At 59.2% G+C, this 23592-nt stretch overlaps 1 protein-coding gene across 1 annotated transcript; it reads right to left on the minus strand.

The window, feature by feature from the left end:
• Positions 1-5493: 5493 nt before the first annotated feature.
• LOC134429884 (cAMP-dependent protein kinase inhibitor beta-like) lies at positions 5494-21931 on the minus strand. The gene is made up of 6 exons (XM_063177281.1): positions 21593-21931; positions 8122-8211; positions 8026-8068; positions 6913-7017; positions 6519-6670; positions 5494-5977 (listed from the first exon to the last, which is right to left on the minus strand). Exons 5-6 carry the CDS (start codon positions 6661-6663, stop codon positions 5895-5897), a joined length of 228 nt encoding a protein of 75 aa, XP_063033351.1. The 5' UTR covers positions 6664-6670; positions 6913-7017; positions 8026-8068; positions 8122-8211; positions 21593-21931; the 3' UTR covers positions 5494-5894.
• Between the last annotated feature and the right edge of the window lie 1661 nt (positions 21932-23592).

The raw sequence follows: 23592 nt of genomic DNA on the forward strand, positions 1-23592 counted from the left end.
TGTCCCCATCACATGATTGGAAAGAGCGGAGCGCGCTCCAGAAATACACCCGGCAGCGCTGCCAGCGGCCACCGGCCCCGCCGCCACCGCCCCCGGCCCCCGCTGCCACCGAGCCCTGCCCCGCACCGAGCCCTGCCCCGCACCGAGCCCTGCCCCGCACCGAGCCCCGGCCCCGCACCGAGCCCTGCCCCGCACCGAGCCCCGGCCCCGCCACCGCCCCCGGCTCCTGCACCGAGCCCCGGCCCCGCACCGAGCCCTGCCCCGCACCGAGCCCTGCCCCGCCACCGCCCCCGGCTCCTGCACCGAGCCCTGCCCCGCACCGAGCCCCGGCCCCGCACCGAGCCCGGCCCCGCCACCGCCCCCGGCCCCCGCACCGAGCCCCCGGCACAGGCCGGGCACAGCCCCAGGGGCCCTCGGGGCGAGAGATGTGCCCGGGCACAGGGGTGTGTGCCCACCTCAGGCCCGCGACACTGTGCGACAATGGGGATGCCCTTTAGGGACACGAGTGGCGGGGAGCAGGGAGCTGAGCTGGGGAAACTGAGGCACGGGGACAGGGGAGCTGAGCTGGGGAAACTGAGGCACGGGGACAGGGAGATGAACTGGGGAAACTGAGGCACAGGGACACAGGACCTGAGCTGGGGAAACTGAGGCACGGGGACAGGGAGATGAACTGGGGAAACTGAGGCACGGGGACAGGGGAGCCGAGGTTGGCACAGGGGTGCGTGCCCAGCCCCGGGGGTCCTGTGGGTGCGTGGGGAGGGGCAGGTGCTGCCCCTGGGCGCGGTCAGGGCGTGCGGACAGCGACAGTGGGGACGCCCTTTAAGGACACGAGTGGCAGGGACAGGAAAGATGATCTGGGGAAACTGAGGCACGAGGAGCAGGGAGCACCGGGGTGGGGGGGTGTGGGAATATATGTGGGGACTCCAGGAGAGTGTGGGGACAGGTGTGACACCTCCTCAATTCTGTATGTCTGTGGGGACACATGACCCGCTCCCTGCTCGGTGTGCCTGTGTGTGTGGGCACGTGTGTGACCCTGTCCCCTCCCTGTGTGTGACATTGTCCCCTCCCTGTGTGCGACCCTGTCCCCTCCCTGTGTGTGACATTGTCCCCTCCCTGTGTGCGACCCTGTCCCCTCCCTGTGTGTGACCCTGTCCCCTCCCTGTGTGTGACACTGTCCCCTCCCTGTGTGTGACATTGTCCTCTCCCTGTGTGCCTGGGGACACACACCTGTGCCACCAGTGGTGTTTTGGGTGACACAGGGGACACTGGGGACAAGGCACGGGGCTGTGGGACCCCCAGCAGGTCCCCCCATGTCCCCATTGCTTTGGGCTCCAGCGCATCCCCGTCCCCTTCCCAGCGTGGCTGGGGTCACCCCTGACCGTGGCATTCGGTGTTCCCTGCACTCCAGGGGACAGTGCCAGCTCCTGTCCCCATCCCCGTGTCACGGAGGGACACAGCTGGGGGCTCAGGTGTCCCTGAGCCCGGTGGCTGCAGCCCGTGGCTGTCCCCTTGTCCTGGACACTTTGGGGTCAGAGGCAGCAGGGCCGTGAGGGACGGGGACACCTCCCTGTGCCTGGCCCTGTGTGACATCGCAGGCACCCAAAAATAGCCAGAGCTCGTGTTCAGCGCCCTCCTGCTGACACTGCCACCGAACAGGACCCCTCACCTCGTGCCCTGGGGGCACAGGACTGTCCCTGTGGGATGGGTGTCCCCTGTCCCAGCTGGGACACTGGGCAGGCTCTGCTGGCCAGGGCGACAAGGACAATTTATTGCCCAGGGAGACACAGCCCCCATGGCCTGGGGGGGGACACAGAGGGCAAGGACTGTCCTCTGTCCCCTCACCTGGGTGTCAGTGCCCCAAACCTGCACAGCCCTGTCCCCTTCACACAACGAGACCGTGAGATGGGGGCGTTGGCAGGAACGGCTGCCCTGGCACAGGGACACCCCGGCGTGGGGACACCTCAACATAGGGACACCCCAATATAGGGACACTCACTGACAGGGACACCCTGGCATGGGGACACCCCAATATAGGGACATCCTGGCATAGGGACACGGACTGACAGGGATACACAGGCACAGGGACATCCTGGCATAGGGACACCCTGGCACAGGCACACGGACTGACAGGGACATCCTGGCATAGGGACACCCACTGACAGGGACACCCTGACATGGGGACACCCCAGCACAGAGACACTGAGGCACAAGGACACGTAGGCATGGGGACACCCACTGACACAGGGACATCCAGGCACAGGGACACCCCGACATGGGAACACTCCAATATAGGGACACCCAGTGACAGGGACACCCCTGCACAGGGACACCCAGTGACAGGGACACCCTGGCACAGGGACATCCACAGGGCTGCCCCTGCACGCCCACCCACAGGAGCACCCATGAACACGGCCTCCCACCCACCTGCAGGATGCACACACACACGTGCACACACACACACAGCTGTTATCACACACACACACACACACACACACACATGCACGCACGCACACAGCTGTTATCACACACACACACACATACACACACAAATGCACACACACACGTGCACGCAGACACACAGCTGTTATCACACACACACACATACACACACAAATGCACACACACACACACGTGCATCCCTGCATACACGTGGGTGCACACACACACACAGATGTCCCTGCACACACTCACAGATATCCCTGCACACAAACACAGATATCCCTGCACACGCACACATGTGCACACACACATGGATGCATGTGCACACGGATGCTCACACACATGGGTGCACACGCACATGGATGCACACACACATGGATGTGCACACAAGGATGCACACACAGAGATACCTCTGCATACACACACACACACACGTGGATGCACACACACACAGATGCATGTAGACATGGATGCGTACACACGCACACAGATATCCTTGCACATGTGCACACACACACATGGACGCACACACACACGGATGCACACACACATGGATGTGTCCCTGCATACACACACACACGTGGGTGCACATAGAGGGATTCACACAGAGGGATGCACACACACAGATGCACACACACACAGATATCCCTGCACACGTGCACACACACACAGATGCACACACACACACACACAGATATCCCTGCACACCTGCACACTCACACAGATGCACGCACACACAGAGATATCCCTGAACACATGCACACTCACACAGATGCACACACACACGTGCACACACACACACACACACACACACACACACACAGATATCCCTGCACACCTGCACACTCACACAGATGCATGCACACACACAGATATCCCTGAACACATGCACACTCACACAGATGCACACACACACACGTGCACACATACACACACACACACACATACACACAGATATCCCTGCACACCTGCACACTCACACAGATGCATGCACACACACAGATATCCCTGAACACATGCACACTCACACAGATGCACACACACACACGTGCACACATACACACACACACACATATCCCTGCACACGTGCACACTCACACAGATGCACACACACAGATGCACACACACACACACACACACACACACATACACACAGATATCCCTGCACATGTGCACATTCACACAGATGCATGCACACACACAGATATCCCTGAACACATGCACACTCACACAGATGCACACACACACGTGCACACACACACACACACATATCCCTGCACACGTGCACACTCACACAGATGCACACACACACACGTGGACACACACAGATGCACACACACACACGTGCACACACACAGATGCACACACACACACACACACACACACACACAGATATCCCTGCACATGTGCACATTCACACAGATGCATGCACACACACAGATATCCCTGAACACATGCACACTCACACAGATGCACACACACACACGTGCACACACACACACACACACACACACATATCCCTGCACACGTGCACACTCACACAGATGCACACACACACACGTGGACACACACAGATGCACACACACACACACACACACACACACACACACACACAGATATCCCTGCACATGTGCACATTCACACAGATGCACGCACACACACACACACACAGAGATATCCCTGAACACGTGCACACTCACACAGATGCACACACACACACAGATGCACACACACACACACAGAGATATCCCTGAACACATGCACGCTCACACAGATGCACACACACACACGTGCACACGCGCACAGATGCACACACAAATGGATGCCCGTGCACATGAGTGGCCGTGGATGCCCACACACACAGATGTGCACACACGGGACTCCATGCCCATGAATGCCCATGAATGCCCACATAAACCAGTGCCCATGAGCACACACACGGCCCCGCACAGTGATTGCAGGCTGTGGGGGTGCCCACGACACCACACACACACACACACACACACACACACACACACACACACACACACACACGAGAGCCCATGACAATATAAACGGGTGCCCATGCACATGGATGCACACACACAGGGATGCCCACGCACGCAGGTACCCACACCCACGAATGCCAGTGTAAATGGGCGCCCAAGCCCAGAGATGCCCACACTCACAGATACCCACAGCCAGGGATGCCCCTCCACACGTGCACTCACACCCAAGCCTCCCTCCCACGCCAAGGTGCCCGGGGGAGCCCGATGGTGGCCGGGACCCCGCGGGGCGCTGGGGACAGATGGTGACCCCGCACGGCTCTCCTGGTCCAGGGCCAGAGGGGACCCGGGCTGAGGGACTCCTTTGCTGGTCCGACAGCGACAGCTCTAGGTGACCGTCCGGGATGGGATGGGATGGGATGGATGGATGGATGGAGGGATGGGCCCAGCTCCACGTCCAACCATCCAGTCCTTGCCAGGTCCTGTGCCACCCTTGCGCCACTCCTGGGCCACTCCCGCCTCTCGTGGCAAAACCCCGAAGTGTTTCCAGAGCTGAGCAAACACCTCAAGAGGGTCCCAGCAGCGCGAGCTCTGGATGGCTCCGTGCCAGTCGGATTTTCCTGATTCCAGGGGCTTCCCAGGAGTTCCAGCTTTGGCCAGAGGCCAGAGACCCCCAGAGGTGGCAGATGAGCCCTCCCTGAGTCCCTCAGTGCCCGCCAGGAGGGTCCCATCCTGCCCTCCGGCAGAAGCAGAGGTTTGGGGAGCACGGGTAGAGCCTGGGAAAGCCGCACTCCGTGTCCCCTCTGTCCCCAAAGGCCGCAGGACCCGGCGGGCCCTGCTCGGGGCTGGGGAGGGGATCCAGTGTGGGGACAGGGGTGACCTGGCTCGGGGGTGCTCTGAGCAGCATCCCCTGCTCCCCACCCCAAACTCACCAGCATCCTCAGGGGGATCCCTCAGAGACCTTTGCTTAAGGGCTGGGGGGCTCTCGGGTTGTGTTTCCCACCTCACCCCCCAAAACTCGGGGAATGGCTCCTGAGTCATCCAGAAGAAAGGCCAGGAGACGAGGGGATACCCAAAAACATCACAGTGAACACCACACTCAGCAAGAAACACCCGTGGCTGCTCCTGCGGCCAGGAGGGCCCCCGGGACCCCTGACCGCGCTCGGCTCCGCCAAATGCCCCAGAAGAAAAATGTTCCTCCCGCCGGGGAGGCCAAAACATCCCCCCCACCCCCGAGTCCGGGCCCAGGGCGTGGGTGGGAATCGCCCCTCGGTCACGGCAGGTCCCCTCCGTGTCCCCTCCGTGTCCCCTCCGTGTCCCCGCCACGCGCACGGCCGGGGGGACGCTCCGGGGTCCCGCTGCGGCAGCACCGAGGAAATCCCAGCGGGCTCCGGCCGAGCCAGGAGAGCCGGGCTGGTGCCCGCAGCCCCCTCCTTCCTCCGCCGGTCACAAATGTCCCCCCCGGGCGGGTTAGGACGTGTCCTTCAGCTCGGGGCTGGGCGGCTGCGGAGGGGGCGCCTCCGCCGAGGGCGACTGCATGTCCTGGGCGCTGCCTGCGGGAGAGACCGGGACGGGTCATGGCGTGGGGTCAGAGCAGGGGATCAGGGAGTGGTTGGGGCTGGAAAGGAGCTCCAAGAGCATCGAGTGCAGCCTGTGCATCGAGTCCGACCTGTGCGTGATGCCCACCTTGTCCCAGCCCAGTGACCTTGGATACCTCCAGGGATGGGCACCCCAAACCCCCCTGGGCAGCTCCAATGCCTGGACACCCTTTCCATGGAGAAATTATCCCAAATATCCAACGTGGACTTCCCATGGCCGTTCCCTCTGCTCCTGTCCCTGTTCCCTGGGGCACAGCCCGACCCCCCCGGCTGTGCCCTCCTGGCAGGAGCTGTGCAGAGCCACAAGGGCCCCCTGAGCCTCCTTTGCTCCAGGCTGAGCCCCTGCCCAGCTCCCTCAGCCCCTCCTGGGGCTCCAGACCCTTCCCAGCTCCGTTCCCTTCCAGCCCCTCGGTGTCCCTGTCCCTCAGCACGGGATGAACACGGGAGCCGCTGTCCCTGCCCACCCCACACCCTCCCGCCCCTCCTGGTCACCCACCTGCGCTCAGGGACATCTCGGCCAGTTTGAGGGGCAGGTCGGCGGGGCTGACGCCGGCGGGCGAGCCCAGGATGTCGGGCAGGGCATTGCGCCGGCCCGTCCTGCCCGAGGATGCGAAGTCCAGCACGGGTTCCACCTCGGTCATGCTAACCCTGGGGAGAGACATCCCCCGGGGCACAGCGAGCTAAAGGGACCTGGCTCTGCTCCGGGCTGGGTGCTCTGGTGCCCTTCACCCCCTGCACTCCCTGTGCCCCCCAGGAGCAAAGGCAGAGCCACCCTGCAGCCCCTGGGTCTTGCCACCCCCACCCTGGCACCTTTGGGTGCTCTGATCTCTGCTGGGCACTGCTGGGAGGGAGGGGGGTCCCACCAGCCCCCCCAGCCCAGGCAGCCTTACCGGGCACCCTCCAGCCTGGCCTGGCACCGCGTCTGCCCCGTGCCCAGGTGAGGGACACCACGGGGGACAGGGATCCGTCCTGGCTGGGTCCCCTCTGGCTGTGACCTGGGGGAGCAGAGAGGGGTCACCAATGGGGCAGGAAGGGGGGTGAAAACAGAGCAGGGAGTGAGTCTGGGGGGGACAATGGGCTGTGACCCCATGGGAGCAACCACAGCACCCCCAGAACCTCCTTCATGTGGGATTGGTGATGGATGGATGGATGGATGGATGGATGGATGGATGGATGGATGGATGGATGGATGGATGGATGGATGGATGATGGATGGATGGATGGATGGATGGATGGATGGATGGATGGATGGATGGATGGATGGATGGATGATGGATGGATGAATGATGGATGGATGGATGGATGGATGGATGATGGATGGATGGATGGATGGATGGATGGATGGATGGATGGATGAATGGATGGATGGATGGATGGACGGACGGACGGACGGACGGATGGATGGATGGATGGATGGATGGATGGATGGATGGATGGATGGATGGATGGATGGATGGATTGATTGATTGATGGAGACCAGGGATGGATGGATGCAGAGGTGACAGGGATGGAGGCTGAGCACTGCCAGGGAACTGCATGGAGTCCCCAGCCTGGGGACACCACTGTGTCCCTTGCAGAGTGGGTCTTGCTGAGCCAGGCTGGCAGCAGGAGCTGGGGTGCCCTGGGTGGATGGGGGCACTCCTGGGACACCCCTGGAACCAGGAAATTTCAACTGGCACGGAGCCATCCAGATGCCAGCACTGCTGGGACCTTCTCGAGGTGTTTGCTCAGCTCTGGAAACACTTTGGGCTTTTGCCATGGGAGGTGGGAGTGGCCCAGGGGTGGGACAAGGGTGACAAAGGGGTGGCACAAGGGTGGCACAGGGGTGGCACAGAACCTGGCAGGGACAGGGGGCCCACCACCCCCCAGATCCCCTCCACTCCCCACAGAGCACAGGGACCCCAAACCACCACCCCAGCAGCCCTGTCCCCTCTGGGTCAGACGTTGGTGGCAATGCTGGGACCGGTGCCCCCAAGCTGGTGATGGTGGGGGTGTGAACTCACCAATGTCCTGCTGGGAATTCCTGCTGGGAATCAGTGCTGGGAGTCACTGGGAGTCACCGGGAATTCCTGCTGGGAGTCACTGGGAGTCACTGGGGATCACTGGGAATTCCTGCTGGGAGTCACTGCAGGGAGGACGAGCCAAGGTCCTTGGCACAGGCGCTGTGTGCACGGGAGGAGTGGCCACAGCTGCGGAGAGAGAGAGAAATAAATGATTAACCAGGGAGGTGATTAGTGATTCGTTAATTAGTGATCAGTGCTGGGCTGGCTGTGCCAGGAGGGGCAGGACCCGGGTGCTGCTCGGGGGAAACTGAGGCACGGGGCCGGGCTGGCAGTGACAGAGGTAGGGATGGGGACAAAAGTTCCCTTTACGCCTGCTCGGCCATTGTCCTCTGGAGCCACCTGCGCAGCTCCAGCACAGGTGTGGGCAGTGCCACAGGTGTGAATTGTCACAGGTGTGTGAATTGTCACAAGCGTGTGCAGTGTCATGTGTGTGCAGTGCCACAGGTGTGAATTGTCACGGGTGTGTGAATTGTCACAAGTGTGTGCAGTGTCATGTGTGTGCAGTGTCACAGGTGGGAATTGTCATGTGTATGATTTGTTACATGTGTGTGCATTGTCACAGCTCTGAATTGTCACACGTGTGTGCATTGTTACCGGTGTGAATTGTCACAAGTGTGTGTGAATTGTCACAGGTGTGAGTTGTCACATGTGTGTGAGCTGTCACACGTGTGAATTGCCATGTGTGTCAATTGTCACAGGTGTGTGCATTGTCAGAGGTGTGAATTGTCACATTTTCACGTGTGTGTACACTGTCATGTGCATTGTCATAGGTGTGTGAATTGTCACATGTGTGTGCATTGTCTCAGATGTGTGTGTCTGTGTGTGTCACCTCTGGCTGGGCTGTTCCATGTGCCCATACAGGTGTGTGTGTGTGTGACATTCCCTGTCACGCCTGTGTGCACGTGTGGCACTCCCTGACACATCTATGAGACAGTGTGACATCCCCTGTCACACTTTGTGCACATGTGGCACTCCCTGACATGTCTGTGTGACAGTGTGACACTCCCTGGCACATCGATGCAGTGTGACACCCCTGCCACGCTGTGTGGCACTCCCTGTCACTGTGCCTGCTCGTGTGGCACCTCCTGGCTCCCAGTGCCACAGCCGTGGCACCTCCGTGTCCCAGAGTTTGTCCCCAGCCCCCACCTGCTCAAGGTCCCGTCCCCCCCCGGCACCGCCTGTGCCACCACAGCAGCACCCGGGGCAGCCCGAGCCTGGCACTGGGACCCGTGTGCCATCCCCGGGGTGTCCCGCCGTGTCCCCGGGATGTGGGGATCGCACACCCGTGGGTGGCGGTGTGAGCACACGAGCACACGAGCACACGAGCACACGAGCACACGAGCACACGAGCACACGCACTGCAGGGGCTCCGGGTGTTTCAGGGAGAAATCCTGCGCGGGAAGGGCTGTGCAGGAGCCACCAGGAGGGACCGAGCAGCCACGGGGATGTGGCACCTGGGGACAGGGGAGGGACTGAGCAGCGACAGGGATGTGGCACTTGGGGACAGGGGGTGGCTGAGGGAACGACGGACTCTGATCTCAGGGGTTCCAGGCTGAAGGATGACGAGATTCCCCGTGGAGCCCTGCGGATCCCTGATGCCGTGTACACACACGCACACGCACACGCACACACACACACACGCACACACACGCACACACTCTCACACACACATTCACAGATGTATTCACACACACTCACACGTGTTCATCCTCACACACACACACACACTCACACACTCACACACATGTTCACACACACACACATACACACACACGTGTGAACACTCATACACAGTCATGCATGCTCACACACACGTGCACACACACACTCATACACGTGTTCACACTGGTGCGCGCACACACACACATACTCACATGCTCACGCACACTCACACCCATGTGTTCACACCCATGCACACACTCACACGTGTTCATACTCACACACACGTGTGCACACACACTCACACTCGTTCACACTCTCACAGTAACACACACACACACACACACACACACGCACACGTTCTCACACACACTCACACACGTGTTCACACTCACACTCACACACATTCCCTGCCCCAGCCCAGCCCCAAGCCGGATCAGAGCTTCCCCCGCTCCCCCCGGTTGCCGCCCGCAACGCCAGGAGCCGGGAGTGCCCAGCCCGGCAGTGCCCAGCCTGGCAATGCCCAACCCGGCAGTGCCCAGCCCTGGAGTGCCCAGCCCTGGCAGTGCCCAGCCCTGGAGTGCCCAGCCCTGGAGTGCCCAACTCTGGCAGTGCCCAGCCCTGGCAGTGCCCAGCCCTGGAGTGCCCAGCCCTGGAGTGCCCAGCCCTGGCAGTGCCCAGCCTGGCAATGCCCAACCCGGCAGTGCCCAGCCCTGGAGTGCCCAGCCCTGGCAGTGCCCAGCCCTGGAGTGCCCAGCCCTGGAGTGCCCAACTCTGGCAGTGCCCAGCCCTGGCAGTGCCCAGCCCTGGAGTGCCCAGCCCTGGAGTGCCCAGCCCTGGCAGTGCCCAGCCCGGCAGTGCCCAACCCTGGCAGTGCCCAACCCTGGCAGTGCCCAACCCGGCAGTGCCCAGCCCTGGCAGTGCCCAACCCTGGAGTGCCTAGCCCGGCAGTGCCCAGCCCAGGAGTGCCCAGCCCTGGCAGTGCCCAACCCAGCAGTGCCCAGCCCGGCAGTGCCCAACCCTGGAGTGCCCAGCCCGGCAGTGCCCAGCCCGGCAGTGCCCAACCCTGGCAGTGCCCAACCCTGGAGTGCCCAGCTCGGCAGTGCCCAGCCCGGCAGTGCCCAACCCTGGCAGTGCCCAGCCTGGCAGTGCCCAACCCTGGCAGTGCCCAGCCCGGCAGTGCCCAGCTCGGCAGTGCCCAGCCCTGGAGTGCCCAACCCTGGCAGTGCCCAGCCCTGGAAGTGCCCAGCCTGGCAGTGCCCAGCCTGGCAGTGCCCAACCCTGGCAGTGCCCAGCCTGGCAGTGCCCAGCCCCAGCCCGGCTCCTGCCCATGCCCCTCTCGCTGCTCCCAGCCATGGGGATGGGATCAGACCCTGCTCTGAAAAGCCCCACCGGGGGCCAGGACCCTGGGGCTGGCTGGGAACCCAAACCCGGGGTTGTCACCACCCTGAGCTCTCCTGGGACGCAGCGCTGCTGTCCCATCGGGCTGTCCCTGCACCACGGGGACAAAGGCCAAGCCACCAACGCCTTCCCATGCTACGACCTCATGTCTGTAACCCTACATTTCTCCTCACAGAGAAGAGCAAGGCACAATTCTTCCCAAGAATATTTCTGTGTTTCACATTCTCTGAAGATGAGAGAAAGAAAACACAATTCTTATCATTTGCTGTGCCTGTGTTTGTGCAAAAGCAGAATGCAATATGGAGATTGTTCACCCACAGTGATGGGGTTTTGGTCCTTTGGCCTGTCAGGGCCAAGTGTGCAGCCCCACATTTCTCTTCAAGAAGAAAAGCAAGGCACAATTCTTCTCAAGAATATTCTTATCTCATTTGTTGTGCCTGTATTTGTGCAAAAGCAAAATGCAGTATGGAAATTGTTCACCCACAGTGATGGTGTTTTGGTTCCTTGGCCTGTCAGGGCCAGGTGTTGGTGTGAGTGTTGGGACTGTTGGGTGACAGTCACGAGATTCTGTGCAGTGTGTGCAGGGTTGAGTGCTTGGCAAATTCAGCTTAGATGTAATATAATATAATATAATATAATATAATATAATATAATATAATATAAATATAATATAATATAATATAATATAATATAATATAATATAATATAATATAATATAATATAATATAATATAATATAATATAATATAATATAATATAATATAATATAATATAATATAATATAATATAATATAATATAATATAATATAATATAATATAACATAATAAAGTAATTAATTAGCCTTCTGATATCAATGGAGTCCTCCTCATCATTCCTCCTTCATTGGGGCCCTCACAGCACAGCTATACAGGACCCACAGGCAATTCCAACCCAAATGGGGCAAATCTCACTGGATAAACCTGGTGAGGGAGGATTTCCCCCTCTAAGCAGGGACACTTTGGGTGGCTTAGCAGTGTCTCAGCCTAAAAAACGCTCCTGGAGTCACATGGAAAGTCCTCGGGGCCACTGGCTCCTGCTTTAATGCCCCTAATGAGATAGAGGAGGGAAGAGCAGAAATAAACCTTAATCCCGCTGGAGATGGGCAGGGAAGGTGCTGGGAGAGGTGGAGGGAGGAGATGGCCAGGGATGGATGAGCTCCTTGGGACAGCAGAGCCCTGCAGGAGGGCAGGAGGGTGCTGAAGGGGCAGAGGAAGGTGAAATCTGTCACAGACACATTTTATGAAAAATCCTTTTGCCAGGACCTTTTTTCCTGAGAAGCTTCAGCTTCTCCATGTTTTGCTGCTTTGGAATGTGATTTGGAGAATTGTTTACCCAGCATGTGAAATTGGTTTTACTTGATGACCAATGACAGCCACTTGTGTCGAGGCTGTGAGCAGTTGCAAGATTTTCCTTTCCTTTCCTTTCCTTTCCTTTCCTTTCCTTTCCTTTCCTTTCCTTTCCTTTCCTTTCCTTTCCTTTCCTTTCCTTTCCTTTCCTTTCCTTTCCTTTCCTTTCCTTTCCTTTCCTTTCCTTTCCTTTCCTTTCCTTTCCTTTCCTTTCCTTTCCTTTCCTTTCCTTTCCTTTCCTTTCCTTTCCTTTCCTTTCCTTTCCTTTCCTTTCCTTTCCTTTCCTTTCCTTTCCTTTCCTTTCCTTTCCTTTCCTTTCCTTTCCTTTCCTTTCCTTTCCATGAAATCCTTCCTTCTATTCTTTTAGTATAGTTTTAATATATAATTTTCTTTTAATATAATACATATCAAAAAATAATAAATCAGCCTTCTGAAAAAATAAATCAGCCTTCAAGATTTCCATCTCTTCCCTCGTCCTGGGACCCTTAAACACCACCACAGGACCCACCTGGAGCTGGAGCAGTACAAGGAACCCAGGTCAGGGTCACACACACCCATGATCCCCTCAGGAGCAGTGTGTCCCCTCTAATACAAATTTTTGGGGTTGCTGGGGGTGGCAGAGACCCCAAACTGCACCTGGAGCATGGGAACCACCATGGACACACTTCTGTGCTGGGATAGCAGGCTGAACTCTCCCCCAAACCAGAAACAACAACCCAGGAATGCTCCAGGAATTCAGGGCCTGGGAGGTGTTACAGGAATCCTGAGGATTCATTAAACCACAAGGATTTGCTTCTTCAGCTTCTGAGTTGTTATTGGGCCAGGAGCTCCTCTGGAAGGGGCTTTGGGGCATTTAATGATCTTGGTTTCCTCTCTCTGGGGGGTTCCTCCTGCTCATTTAATTCAACATTTTATGGGATCTGTGCTGGGAATGCTGCAGCCTGGAACAAACCATCAAAATCCACCAGCAACCCCTTAATGCTGATGAACAGGATGAAAAAATCAGAAGGATTTAGAGAGATGAAACTGTAAAATTGAGTGGAATGGGAAGGAAAGAGATGCCCCAGGTCAAAAGGGAATGGGAGCATCACCAGGAAAATGAGCCAGGAGTGCACACAGGAGGGAAACCCAATGGGCTTGGCTCAACCAGAGCCTGAGAGGCAGCAGGCAGCCCTGGAGCTGGGAGAGCAGATGGCAATAATTAAACACAGGATAAAATCTGGAGAGCCTAGAGCTCCCCAGGGAGGCAGCAGGTTCAGCTCCTCTCCAGGGAAGTGGCTGCTGGAGCCCTGGGGATGCTGAGCCAGGTGGGAATGGGCTGTGTCACCTGCCAGGGACAGCTCAGGATCCCAGGGAGAGGGAAGAAGGATAAATGCTGTCCTGAACTCCTGGGAAACGGGGGGGAAAAGCTGCAGGAATGAGGGCTGGTGCAGGAATATTGTTGAAGATTGCAATGCAAGATGTTTTCCATTACCATCTGTATGGCAGATTACCTTTATCAAGTGGGCAGTTTGCCTTATCTCTCTCTCTGAGTGACCACAATCACATCTCCCTTGGAGGGGACATTGCTGATAACAGCTATGGAATGTCCCTGCATGGCTGATAAGAACTACAGCATCCCATTGGGAGATGGGAGCCCAGAGGGAGGAGCCAAGCATTCCTACCCGGATAGAATCTGGAGATTCTGCAACACCAGCACGGCTTCTGCACTGGATTGCCCAGAGGAACAGCAGCTGCCTCTGCCCCTGGATCTTCAGAGGCAGAGACTGCACCTTTCTCCAGGATCCCTGCTCCAGCAGAACCAGCCCTGACACTGCAGGAGGGCTGAGCCACAATTCCAATGGCACTGCTGCCAACAGCCTGACCCACAGGGTGTCAGGTTGGGTTCTGACTCTGCCAGTGTTGGTTTTGTTCACTGCATTGTTTATTTTATCCTTTTATATTTTTCTTTTCCCTATTAAAGAACTGTTATTCCTGCTCCCATAATTTTGCCTGAGAGCTCCTTAAAATTTATAGCAATTGGGAGGGGTGGGGAGGGTTTACATTTTCCATTTCTCCTGCCTTCCTCAGCAGACTCCTGTCTTTCCAAATCAAGACAAATATTGAACACAGAGGTGCAGAACAACTTTTGGAACAGGTTTTGCTCCACACAGGGAAGTGTCTGGAGAGGATGATGGTCCCTCCTGGCACGGACGCAGCTTCCAGACTGATTCCCATGGGATGCTGGCACCCTCCTGCCTGCCCTGGGCAGCAGGACCCCTCCAACCATGGTCTGGCATTTTCATCCCTAAATCCCCAGGATTCCAGGTGGGCCAGGCAGGAATTTGGGCCAGGCAGGAATTCGGGCCAGCTCGGATCTTGCTGTGCACCTTTGGAGTGATGGTCTGGAGTGAAGTGTCAGGTATCTAAGTGAACATGGATCCTGCTTGGAGCACCAGCAAGGTCTCCCACTGGCTTCTCCCCAGTTTTCCTCTGGCTCTTTTCCTCCCTGGCTCTTTCCCAAAGCTCTGAGGAATTGTTCCAGTGGGGTTTCTAAGCAGGGGTGACACTGGCAGCTCCCCAAAGCTCTGGCACATCCTGGTACCCTCAGGATTGGCTCTTCCCCAGGATTCCCTTCCCAGCAAACCCTCCCCATTCCAAAGGCTTTGGACAATGGCTCCCACTCCTTCCCTTTCTGTGGAGCAGCAGATCCCCCTTGTTGGGATAATTCCACTTCCAGAGGAATCCCCATCACCCTCTAAGCCCCCTCCTGTTGTGTCCTGCCTTGAGCTCTGACCTTCCTCCTGCTCTTGCACACTCATCCTCACAGCTGGATTGGCTTTTCCGCTTCTCCACCACTCCTGTTTGTGCTTGGATTGGGTCACCCAAGGATTTGGGAGATGATGAAGGGTCTCTTTGTCCCCTCCATCACCTCACATCCCTTCCCTGCCTCCTGCCTGGTCCCCATCTCTGCCCTGCAGATGGGCAGGACCAACTTCAGGCTCAGTCCCACCCCTGCTCACACACAAACCCTGAATTATTCCACCCAGGCCTCTCCTGGATCCCAGGGATCCTTTTAAAGATCAGCCTTCATCCTCTGCTTCCTTTTGCACAATACAGGGTCTCACTGCCCAGAGCAGCTGCGGCTGCCCCTGGAGCCCTGGCAGTGCCCAAGGCCAGGCTGGGCATTGGGGCTGGCAGCACCTGGCACAGTGGCAGGTGTCCCTGGGCTGCAATCAGCTGCCATTGAAGATCCCTTCCCACCCAAACCACTCTGGCATTCACATTCCTGAACCAAGGATGGAAACCAGCACCAAAACCCATTGCAGCAAATGGAGAAAGGAAAGGAAAGAATGATTTCCTGGCTGGTTCCAGGTGCCCCCAGTGCCATTTCCCACAGGGGGTTTGTAGCCTGGCAAGGCCTGGTTAGAGAGGTTTGGGCTGTGCCAGGGTGCCCAGAGCAGCTGTGGCTGCCCCTGGAGCCCTGGCAGTGCCCAAGGCCAGGCTGGAGCCCCTGGCACAGTGGGAGGTGTCCCTGCCATGGCAGGGGTGGCACTGGATGGACTTGCAGGTTCTTTCCGACCAGGGATTCTATGACTTATTTTTTAGGGTTTTTTTTCCAGCTGTAGCACTCGGAATTTTTATTTCCACACAAAACCTGAGCTGTGTCCCAGCTAACACCAGCCTAGGCAGAGCACAAACCCTTCTCTTCAGGGGCTCAGCTGGGCTTGTGGGATACTGAGACCTAAATTCCTGCTGAAGGCAAGGAGAAGGAAGGGCTGTGAAATGGGAAACCCCGGTAATCTCCATCCCTGCGGTTCCCGGCTGCCAGCAGGGCGGGGTGCAGGGAGGAAGGAGGGGTTTGCTCCGGGATGGAGCCGCCGGCAGAGCAGAGGTTCTGCTGATTCGCTGTCACCCACGGGGATGATGGCAGAGTTCAGCTGTGCCTAAAATCCAAGCTGAGTCTGTCCAGAAGGGATTTCAGGCTGTTTGTATAAACTGTCCCTTCGGATTTTAGTGCTGGAAACACAAACCAGAGCAAGCCCTGCTCCAGTGTGGGAGTGAACCCAGCTCTTGTGCTCCCAGACATTCCAATCCTAAATTTCTCAGAACAAACCCAAATTCTGCCAACCCATATCCGGTGTCGCAGACATCTTTTATGAAAAATCCTTTCCTTAGGATTTTTCCTCCTGAGAAGCTGGGAGGCCTCAGGAACAAAATGTAAACAATGGTTGTCTGCTGCTGTGGAATGCAACAGGTGCATCTGGGATTGGTCTCATGTTGGATGTTTCTAATTAATGGCCAATCACAGTCAGCTGGCTTGGACAGTGAGCCGAGCCACAAACCTTTGTTATTATTCTATTCTATTCTATTCTATTCTATTCTATTCTATTCTATTCTATTCTATTCTATTCTATTCTATTCTATTCTATTCTATTCTATTCTTAGCCAGCCTTCTGATGAAACCTTTTCTTCTATTCTTTTAGTATAGTTTTAATGCAATATATATCATAAAATAATAAATCAGCCTTCTGAAACATGGAGTCAGATCCTCGTCTCTTCCCCAATCCGTAAACCCCTGTGAACACCATCACAATCCAGCTGCTTCCACACCTGGGGGTGCTCACACCTCATCCCACACCAGGGCTTGGTTTCCCCACAGGGCAGTGACCCCAGAGAAAATCCCCTGTGGATCCTGCAGGCCTGGGCTGGGCCAGGAGCAGCGCTCCAGAGGACTCAGCAGTTTAATCTGGCACAGCCCTGCTGAGCTCAGCATCTCCCACGAGCCCACACTGGGATGAAACCGAGCTGGATGTGTGATTCCCTCTGGAGCACCTGGATTCAGCCCTGGACAGGCCTGAGCTGCCCTGATTAGAGAGCAAAACACCAAATGCTCAGAGGCACGAGGCCATGGGCTGACACTGCAGCTTCATCCTGCATCCCAAACCTCCAGGGGAGGGCATGGAAAACCTGGAGACCCTCAGCTGTGCTGCCCAGAGAGGGAATGGCCAAATCCCTGCTCCTGTTCCCCATCCTCTGAGGCCCCCAGCCCAGCACACATCACTGCAGTTTCCATCTCTTTGTGCTCAGAATGAGGATTTCTGGCTTTTCCCAGCACATGGAGCAGGGTCTGGGAGCTCTGAGGGGTGAGGTCCTTGGGGAAGGGAAGGGAAGGGAAGGGAAGGGAAGGGAAGGGAAGGGAAGGGAAGGGAAGGGAAGGGAAGGGAAGGGAAGGGAAGGGAAGGGAAGGGAAGGGAAGGGAAGGGAAGGGAAGGGAAGCTGCTCCAGCCACGCCCAGCCCAGCCAGGTGTTCTCCAGCCTGTGGGCCATGACCTGTTCCAGAGCTATTCCTATTCCATCCTCCACCTTCATCAGTTAATTCCCTTTAATTAACTGATTAAAGGTAATCAGCTGGAGTGGCGGGAGGAACACAGGAATTCCTGCTGGGGAGTTTGGGTGCCAATCAGAGACCCTACAAAGGTGCTGGGTGAGCCTCCCTTCCCCACATTCCTCAGTCCCATCGGCTGCATCCAGCTCCTTTTTGAGTCCAAGGAGGAAACACCACGGCCCCTTTGACATGAGGGGGTGGGAGCCACCCCAGCCCCATGAGATGGAGCTGGAGCCTGGTTAACCCAGCCTGGATAAAATGGCTAACCCAGCCTGGTTAACCTGGATAACCCAGCCTGGATAACCTGGACAAACCAGTCTGAATAACATGGGTAACCCGGCCTGGATAACGCAGCCTGGTTAACCTGGACAACTCAGCCTGGATAACCTGGATAACCCAGCCTGGTTAACCTGGACAACTCAGCCTGGATAACCTGGATAACCCATCCTGGATAACATGGCTAACCCAGCCTGGTTAACATGGGTAACCCGGCCTGGATAACTCAGCCTGGTTAACCTGGATAACCTGGACAAACCAGCCTGAATAACATGGGTAACCCAGCCTGGATAGCCTGGATAACATGGCTAACCCAGCCTGAATTACCCAGCCTGGATAACGCAGCCTGGTTAACCTGGACAACTCAGCCTGGATAACCTGGATAACCCATCCTGGATAACTCAGCCTGAATAACCCAGCCTGGTTAACCTGGCTAACCTAGCCTGGTAAACTTGGATAAGCCGGACTGGATAACTTCGTTAACCTAGCCTGGTTAACCCAGCCTGGATAACCTGGCTAACCCAGCCTGGTTAACCTGGCTAACCTAGCCTGGTAAACTTGGATAACCCAGACTGGATAACTTCATTAACCCAGCCTGGTTAACCTGGATAACCCAGCCTGGATAACATGGACAATCCAGCCTGGATAACCTGGCTAACCCAGCCTGGATAACCTGGACAATTCAGCCTGGTTAACCGGGATAACCCAGCCTGGATAACCTGGCTAACCCAGCCTGGTTAACCTGGACAATCCAGCCCGGTTAACCGGGATAACCCAGCCTGGTTAACCTGGATAACCCACCCTGGATAACCCACCCTGGACAATCCAGCCTGGATAACCTGGCTAACCCAGCCTGGTTAACCTGGACAATCCAGCCTGGATAACCTGGCTAACCCAGCCTGGTTAACCTGGCTAACCCAGCCCTGCTCTGGGACTCGGGGGAGCCAACAGCAGCTCTGCAGCTCCGTGGGGAAGGAAGGGATCTAATGAGGGTAATTAGGGTGATTGAGCCCTGGGTAATGGAGCTCCCAGCAGAACCCTCAGCTCCCTGCTCTGACACACCACAAGCTGTAATTTTGCATAACACAACCAGGTAATTTAGCACAATAAAGGTGTCACCCACATGCACAGCAGTTCCATTCCTGGCCAGGCTCAGGCTCCCCCCCCACCAGAGGGGTTTCAGCCCCAGCCCCGGGTGGAGCATCCAGGGATGGAACGGGGACACCCTCGGTTCTGTGGCTGTGGAGCCGTGGGTGGCACCGGGATGGGTGCCAGGGGAAACCCAGGGAGCTGTGGGCTGTCACAGGGAGCCAGCTGGGTGCCACCAAGTCCGTCCCAGGCTGTGCCATGCCGGGAGTGCCAAGGGCTGGGTGGCACCGGAGCTCGGGCACCATGGGGGCCTCATGTCCCTGCAGGAGCTCCATCTGCCCCTGGTGGCACCCGGGGAGGACCCTGGAGAGCGCCCTGGTCCAGCTGGGATTGGAGGAGGCTCCCAGCCCTACTGGAGCACCGGGATAAGTGCAGGCAGCCAGAATTCCAGGGAGAAGAGGCAGCTGGAGCTTCCCTGGGATCTCTGGCTGTCTGGGGAGCCCTGGGCACAGGTCTCCCAGCCCCTGGATGCCTGTGGATCCTTCCCACTGCAGCTCAGCCCAGGGGAGGTGGGAAACTTCCAGGGCACCCAGCTCTGAGGCAGCAACCCCAGCCCGGTGATCCAGATGTTTCCCTGCACCGAGGTGGGAGCAGCACCAGGACCCTCCAGCTGCCACCACCACCCTGTGACAAAACCCCAGCGCCGGGAGCTGGCAGGGAGGGCACCAACAGCCAAGGAGGGCAGAAATCCGTGCAGGGGCTCTGGGATCAGAGGCACGGCTGGAAATCTGGGATGGAGCAGAGCCAGTCCCAATGGGCCAGGGCTGAGCCAGGAGCTGGAATTGCCCATTCCAGGAGCTGGAATTGTCCATTCCAGGAGCTGGAATTGCCATTCTAGGAGCTGGAACTGCTGTTCCAGGAGTCAAGGGAGCTGGAATTGCCATTCCAGGATCCAGAACTGCCATTCCAGGAGCTGGAATTGCCTGTTCCAGGCCTGGAGTTGCCCTTTCCAGGATCTGGAATTGCCATTCCAGGAGCCAAGGGAGCTGGAATTCTCCTTTCCAGGAGCTGGAATTCTCCTTTCCAGGAGCTGGAATTGCTGTTCCAGAAGCCAAGGGCAGAGCAGGGCCGGGTCCCCCTCCTGTTCATGGTTCCAGGTCCCCCAAGGTCTGGAGCACCACCAGGGCTCCTCCAGCTGCCCCAGGAGCTGAACCCCAAGGAATCCTCACAGCCAAACCCCCAAAGCAGCCCCAGAGCATCCCAACTCTGCCTCCACCATCCCATTCCGGGCACAAACGCTGGGATTCCCTCAGTTCCAAGTGAGGATCGGGCTCTGCCTCCACCTTTCCCCTCCCCCATCTCCTGCTCTGGGGGAAATCGGTGCTGAGCTGAAGGGTGAGGACAGGGGACAGTGGCGGGGCTGGGTCCCTTTGTGACAGCGAGGATGGGGTGGATACCCCAAGGTCACGGGCTGGGAGCAGTCGGGGTGAGCAGGGGACATCCTGCCTGTGGCACCTCCTCGGTGGCACCGCCACCAGCCCGGGGACAGCAGCCAGCTCCGGGCACCAAAGGCACCCGATCCAAGCATCTGCAGGGGCGATCTGCCAGGCGATGGCCCGGGGCGGGGAGGAGGGGCTGGCCCTGGGGAAGCCCTTTCCTCCCGCCAGGAAGCGCCACAGGAGCGTGGCCGTGTCCCTGTCCCTGCTCGGGGTGCTCAGCCCCGGCGGCTCCCCGGGCCCAAATCCCCTGGGAAGCTCCAACCCGGGGGCTGAGGCTGGAGCTGGGCTGGGGTAGAAGCGGTGGCTGAGAGGAGAACAAGGCAAGGGGAGGGTGGAGGGGCAGCGGTGGCCCAGGACATGCAGGGGGTGGGTGCCAGGCTGCCACAGAGATGCCACCATAGGGGCTTATCTCAGTGCCCACCCTGGAACAGACGAGCCTTGCTCGGTGCCTCAGCACTGCCCTCCAAATCCTCCCCTGAGCCCCCTGGCCCTGGAGGGCGGCACAGACACCCCAAGTCCTCGAGAGACACCCCAACCCCAGTGCAGCTGCTGCCAACTTCCATCCCCCCAAACCCCATCAGTCCCCGAGGCCACCACCAAACCCTGACCCTCCGGCCTCTGCTCCTTCCCAGGGGGGTGCCCGGGGTGGACATCTCCTTCCTGGGGTGGGCACCAGACCCCAGGGTGGGCACCCAGACCCCAGGGTGGGCACCCAGACCTCAGGGTGGGCACCAGATCCCTCACCCCAGGGAGCCCAGGGCACCCTCCACGGTGGCCCAGGGCCTCGGTGCCACCTCGTCACCTGCACCCAGCAGCCCCCAGCCGCTCACCTGGTGCCGGCGGCGATGCCGGTGCCGAGGCCGGTGGTGACAGGGACACCGAAGGTGATGCTGCCGCCGGTGCCGGGGGCGATGGGGATGTCGGTGCCGCGGGCGATGCCGGTGCCGCTGTTGATGCTGATTCTGGTGGCGGAGCCGGTGCCGATGGTGATGCCGATGCCGGTGTCAGTGCCGGTGGTGATGCCGGTGCCGATGGTGATGCCGGAGCCGGTTCCGATGGTGCTATCGGTGCCGGTGCCGGTGCCAGCCCGGCCGCCGGGGGAAGGATGCTCCGCGCTCGGCAGCAGCCGCGGGGACGCCTCCGGCTCCAGGCGGCCCTGGGGCACCGGGGCCGAGCCGCCGCCGCCGCCGCCCGCCCAGCGCCGCCGCTCCCGCCCGGCCCGGCCCCCGCTCGGCGCGGGGGGGACCCAGCGCGGCCCCGCCCGCCGCCCCCCCGCTCCCCCCGCCGCCGGGGCCGCCCCTCGCCCCCCCCGGGCTGCCGTGTCCCCGCGTCCCCCCGCGCTCACACACACACGGCAGGGAGGGAGCGCTGTGACATCCCTCGGGTGCCCAGCTCCGTATGGACCCCCAGCCCGGCGTGGCCGCCAGCCCTGCTCGGGAAATGGGAAATTTCGCTCCGATTTCCTCTGGGTTCGGCTCCCCAGAGCCCCCCGTGGGGGTGGGTGGAGGGGGCTCAGCTCCCCCACCGGGACAATTTGACCCCAACCCACACAGCTCCGTTTAGTGCGGCCAGAATCAATGACAGGCTCCCAATCTTTGGGGGGGGGGGAAAAAGAATTAAAAAATCCGTGGCTGCACCCCTGTGGCGGGTGGGGGAGGGGGCGGGGGGCTGGGAGACCCTGACTGCGGCTGGAAATGCAGCGGATCGCGGCACGGCCCCGCCGGGCACAGCCTGGGCATGGAGCTGATGCCACCAGCTGCTCCTGGCCTGACTCCGGTGTCACCTTGAGCAGGGGACACGGCCAGCCCCGAGGGTGTGAGATGGGGGTGAGAACCCCTGGGTCAGGGCAGAGAGGTGCGGGAGGCAGAGCGGGAATTCAAACCGCCTGGAATTCCAGCCAGGAGCAGCAGTGACCCCCTCCCAGCGCTTCCATCGGCGTCCCTGCCCCTGGGGAACGCGTGGGGTGCGTGAGAGGCTCCAAATGTCCCTCCTGGCCCTGAAGGAGGCTGAGGGAGCGGGGTGTGCTTTGGGAGGGACCCCGCTGCTGATGGGATCCCCATCCCTGCAGGGGGACGCTGCTCGCGGCAGGAGCGGGGCTGGGCCGGGATCCCAAATTCCCGTCTCTGGCCGAGCTCCTCCGGCCACCGATGGCCACGGGCGATGCTCACGCCCGGAGCGCGGTGTCCGTCCCGTCCCTTCCCCTGGGGCGGTGCTGCTGCCCCGGACGGGCGATGCTCCCCCGAGCCCCGCCGTCACCAGCGGGCCAGGGGACAGCGACAGGCGCCACCAGGACACGGCTGGGGCTCGCATCTGGCGCCCCCAACCCCAAAACCTCAGCAGGGGCTCTGGCAGCCAGGGGAGGGGGACACCGTGGCCACTCATGGTGGGGACACGGGTGGCAGTGCCATGTCTAGGATGGTGACATGGGTGGCAGTGCCTGCTCACGGTGGGGACACGGGTGGAGGTGCCGGGGGGGGACATGGGTGGCTGTGCCATGCCTGGGATGGTGACACGGGTGGCGGTGGCCGGTCAGGATGGTGACACGGGTGGCTGTGCCGTGCCCGGGATGGTGACACGGGTGGCGGTGGCGGTGCCCAGTCAGGTTGGTGACACGGGTGGCGGTGCCATGCCCTGTATGGTGACACGGGTGGCGGTGCCCGGTCAGGTTGGCGACACGGGTGGCGGTGCCATGCCCGGGATGGTGACACGGGTGGCGGTGGCCGGTCAGGATGGTGACACGGGTGGCAGTGGCGGTGCCCGCTCAGGTTGGTGACACGGGTGACAGTGCCATGCCCGGGATGGTGACACGGGTGGCGGGTGGCGGTGCGCG

This window comes from Melospiza melodia, chromosome 27, assembly GCF_035770615.1.
Source record: "Melospiza melodia melodia isolate bMelMel2 chromosome 27, bMelMel2.pri, whole genome shotgun sequence".
Lineage (NCBI taxonomy): Eukaryota > Metazoa > Chordata > Aves > Passeriformes > Passerellidae > Melospiza > Melospiza melodia.

Excerpts from the sequence above, each read along its gene's own strand:
- LOC134429884 (XM_063177281.1), bottom strand. The coding sequence starts at position 6,663 with ATGACCGAGGTGGAACCCGTGCTGGACTTCGCATCCTCGGGCAGGACG. Across the intron at positions 5,978-6,518 it reads CGAGATGTCCCTGAGCGCAG|GCAGCGCCCAGGACATGCAG; the intron begins GTGGGTGACCAG and ends TCTCTCCCGCAG.